A 3,570-nucleotide genomic window follows, 5' to 3' on the forward strand; every position below is an offset into this window, starting at 1 on the left:
TCACTCTCTCTTAGCCCAGCCCCCTTGATCCCCTCTGTCCATTGGTGTCTTCGGGGTCTCTCTTCTCTCCCCCGCCCCCCGCCTCCTTCCATAGGTAGTCCATAATGAGTGTCCATTGGTTTTTATTACGGCTTGTCCCCCTCCCACTGGCCGGCTTCGCCCTGCCCATGTTTTCTATGTCTCAGTCCGTCCATCTCCTGACGTTCAAGTTCGCAGGAACGTCACGTCCGCACTTGAACTTGCAGCTCAGGGGGTATCGCCGTACCCCCATCACTCTCTCTTTGCGAAAAAGTCATGAAGAGGTCCGCACAGGACGTAGCGCGCGACGCCTCACCCTCTGTATGAACTGCACTTCATTTTCCCCCCTTCTTTTTTTCCTATTTGGACGTCAGACGCATCAATGAAGAAATTTCATTTGGAGTCTACCTTGTAGGAACGGATTTCCCAATGTGAACTCAGCTGAAAAGCCGCCACTAAACCAACATGTCTCGCCGCAAGCAAGGCAAACCCCAGCACTTGAGCAAACGGGAGTTTTCGTGTAAGTGGAGATGAATCGCATTTTGACTTCAGTTAGCTGTTTCTCGCTCTCAACGAGCCAGTTCTTGTTTTTTTTTATGTACAGGGCAACTTCCTCGGGGGATTTCAATAGGTAGGATACGGCCACGTACGGGCACACCGCTGTCCTGAGTGAAATTACCGAAACGCAAACACATCCAAGACTAGGTTACAGGTTATTTTATATTGGTTATGGGATCCTCTGCTTGAAGTTTTTAAACAACGTGACAGAGAGCTTCAACTTTTGTTGGATAACCGTGTCGTATAACGCAGCCTTCAAGGTTTCTTTCGCCATTAAAGGGCATGCATATGCTTTATGGCCAGAGACCTTTGCCTATATGAAGGCAGCCCAAGCCCACTGGCCTGCTGCCATCAGCTTATAAGTTTATAGATGTAGCGTTGTTCCACAACACCTAATCATGTTCTTTTTTTTTTGGTTGTTAGAATGTATTTGCAGAGGGTTGAGCTGGTTTGGACTTAGGGAAGTGGTGTTTACATGCCCACTGGTCCACAGCGCAGAGACCTCGTGTGCCTTACCTAGACGGAATATTGTTTCCGTGTCACAAATTCCTCACAGCTGCTGTTTTAACATCACGTCTTTAATGCGCAGCATGCTATTCATTGTCATTAACAGATAGACGCTGCTCTGTAGCCTACATCCACGTACATGTCCGTGCGCTCGATATTGTTTTACAACTACGGGAGAGGAAATCAGGAAAGTTGTTTTACGCGCGTGTGGAAAAAAAATTGCAAAGCATTGATTGATATTGCATAATTGCATGATATGATTTTTGCGCTGTCGAGATGCGTTTATGTTTGCAGGAGAATGTTTTCCCACCGTGCGTCTGGTAACAGCACAAACCGCTTCATTAATACACTTCAGGGAATGCGGAGCACGTCTCCAAATGTACAAATTGTTATAATTTAGGTCATAAGTGGAGATCAGGAGCCTGTGTATTCCATTTGCCCTGAATTATTTCTGTCGTAAATGTGTCTCTGCATGCTGTTCTCATTTCGGTGTAACCAATTATGCCCTCGCAACATGTATGCCTTCTTGTGAGGGCTAATTGTCTAAAGGTTTGCCAGTGGGGGGCGCAATATGATTGTACTCCTGTACACTTATGAACTTGAACTTGGTCCACTTTATCCCTGTACTGCTTGACCAAGCACTAGCAGAAATAAGTGAAGTGGATATTTTATTCTCCTTGTGCTGCTCCTATGAGGTTTCTAAAGGAGGAAAGAGAAAGTGAAATGTTAAAAATATCAAAAGAGAATGCAGAAAGAGAAAGTGTTTAAAGACAAGCAGAAATAGGGTTGTTTGCATGGAACAATTTACACGAATGTTCACAATTCAGAATCAACTTTCTTCACAATTTCAGAGGTTTCAATTTAGACCATATTGTTTTTTCTTTGGGCTCGCACACAGATCTTTTGAATTCACTTAGTTTCACGTAAGAATTATGTCTTGTATATTTATTTGAACAGCAAACTACTTTAGACTACATCTTGTTTTGGGGCCATTAGGGAACTATCAAGGGACAATTAATTACATATTAAGGCAGAGGACATTTACCTACATGCTTAATTCATTCATTTAGTTATTTTTTTACTCCATTTGATCATTACAAAAAAATCCCCTGAAATGAAATTATTGATCCGCTGTTATAACAGGAGTCATACAATTCTAAAACGGCCTAACGATTTTCCTGATAGTGAAACATACCTCCTCCTGTAGCCCAGTGGGAAACACTGGCCTAAACTGATTTAAATTCTGCCGCAGCCAGATGTCTGAGAAAGGATTATATTTTAGTTTTCAAAGTTATTCACATCACTCTTGCGTGGCATCAAAATGAGATTATTTGGTTTGAAGAAAATCTTTCCACCTAACCCCAACCTCACACACCCCGCCTGTGTCCATGGCATAAGCTGGTTACGATAAGCTCCAGTAAAATAGGGGCAAATTCCCTCATCTTTAATGCAGTTGAACATACAGGTAACAGGGCCTATCTTGCACAGTCCCTCACCACCTTCTCGTCTGACCCGACACGGAATTAAAAGTTGAACCGGCGGCAAGAATTCATCACATCTTATCTCAACATCCCAGTCGGGGCGCCCAGTGTCGTCTACCGTGTGGCTAGATTACTTCTTTAAAAATGCTCTATCTCTCTCTCTCTTCTCTTCTCTCTCTTTCTCTCTCTGCCAGTACTTCAGGGACCTACTCCACATCCAACCCCTCAATGTCTAACCTTGGTTCATGAGATCCCAGCACTTTTAACGAAATGGGGTCCAATCATCTTGAACTCAAATTAGAATCTATTTTTTGATTCTCAGAGGTGTTAGGTTCATTAAAAAAGGGAGATTGGCAGCACAATAAAGAGGGTCAAGCAACTTAATCGTTTGGCTGCTGCCAGCAAGCTGAACATGTCAGTCCTTATCGAAGTAGTCTGTGTGCTCTTTCTGTCTTTCTTTCTTTTCTAAAAATATGTTTATGCACATTTTACAACCTGACCTTATTCCTGTAGATGTCTTTATATTTTGTAGCAATGGCGTGCGTTTCCATTGCTTCTCCTGACAACATTAGTTTACCGTCTCTCTTTCTCACTCTGTACTATATCTCATAATCTTCTTTTTTGTCTTCCTGTCCAGCTGAGCCGCTGTCAGGTGTTTTACCAGGAGAAAACTGTCAGGACTCCCCCAGGCTGGGAGAGGCTCAGGGTGAGCCCCTCAAAGGGGACCAGGACCTGCTGACCTGTGGCCAGTGCCACTCCCGCTTCCCCCTGGCTGACATCCTGCTTTTCATTGAACACAAACGGAGGCAGTGCCACGGGGGCCTCTGTATAGACAAACCTCTGGACAGGCCACCGTCCTCCCCGCTCGGCTCTCCCCTTTCCACGTCCTCCTCGCACTCGCGGACCCAACATCAGCACCCGCGGAGGGCGTGTCACCCTGTGGAGGTGGCCGTTCAGGTGTCACCGCGAGATGAGGATTCTTTATCCGCACCCTTGCAAGGAATAA

General features: G+C 44.9%; 1 protein-coding gene across 1 annotated transcript in view; it reads left to right on the top strand.

The window, feature by feature from the left end:
• Positions 1-75: 75 nt before the first annotated feature.
• Positions 76-3,570, top strand: part of bcl11ab (BCL11 transcription factor A b) — a 37,109-nt gene continuing 33,614 nt past the window's right edge. The window contains exons 1-2 of the mRNA XM_032540476.1: positions 76-538; positions 3,202-3,570. The exon at positions 3,202-3,570 is cut by the window's right edge and continues 24 nt beyond it. Coding sequence (XP_032396367.1) covers positions 484-538; positions 3,202-3,570 — 424 coding nt within the window. The 5' untranslated portion in view covers positions 76-483. The remainder of the gene's footprint in view (positions 539-3,201) is intronic.

The sequence above is a fragment of the Etheostoma spectabile genome, chromosome 2 (assembly GCF_008692095.1).
Source record: "Etheostoma spectabile isolate EspeVRDwgs_2016 chromosome 2, UIUC_Espe_1.0, whole genome shotgun sequence".
NCBI lineage: Eukaryota > Metazoa > Chordata > Actinopteri > Perciformes > Percidae > Etheostoma > Etheostoma spectabile.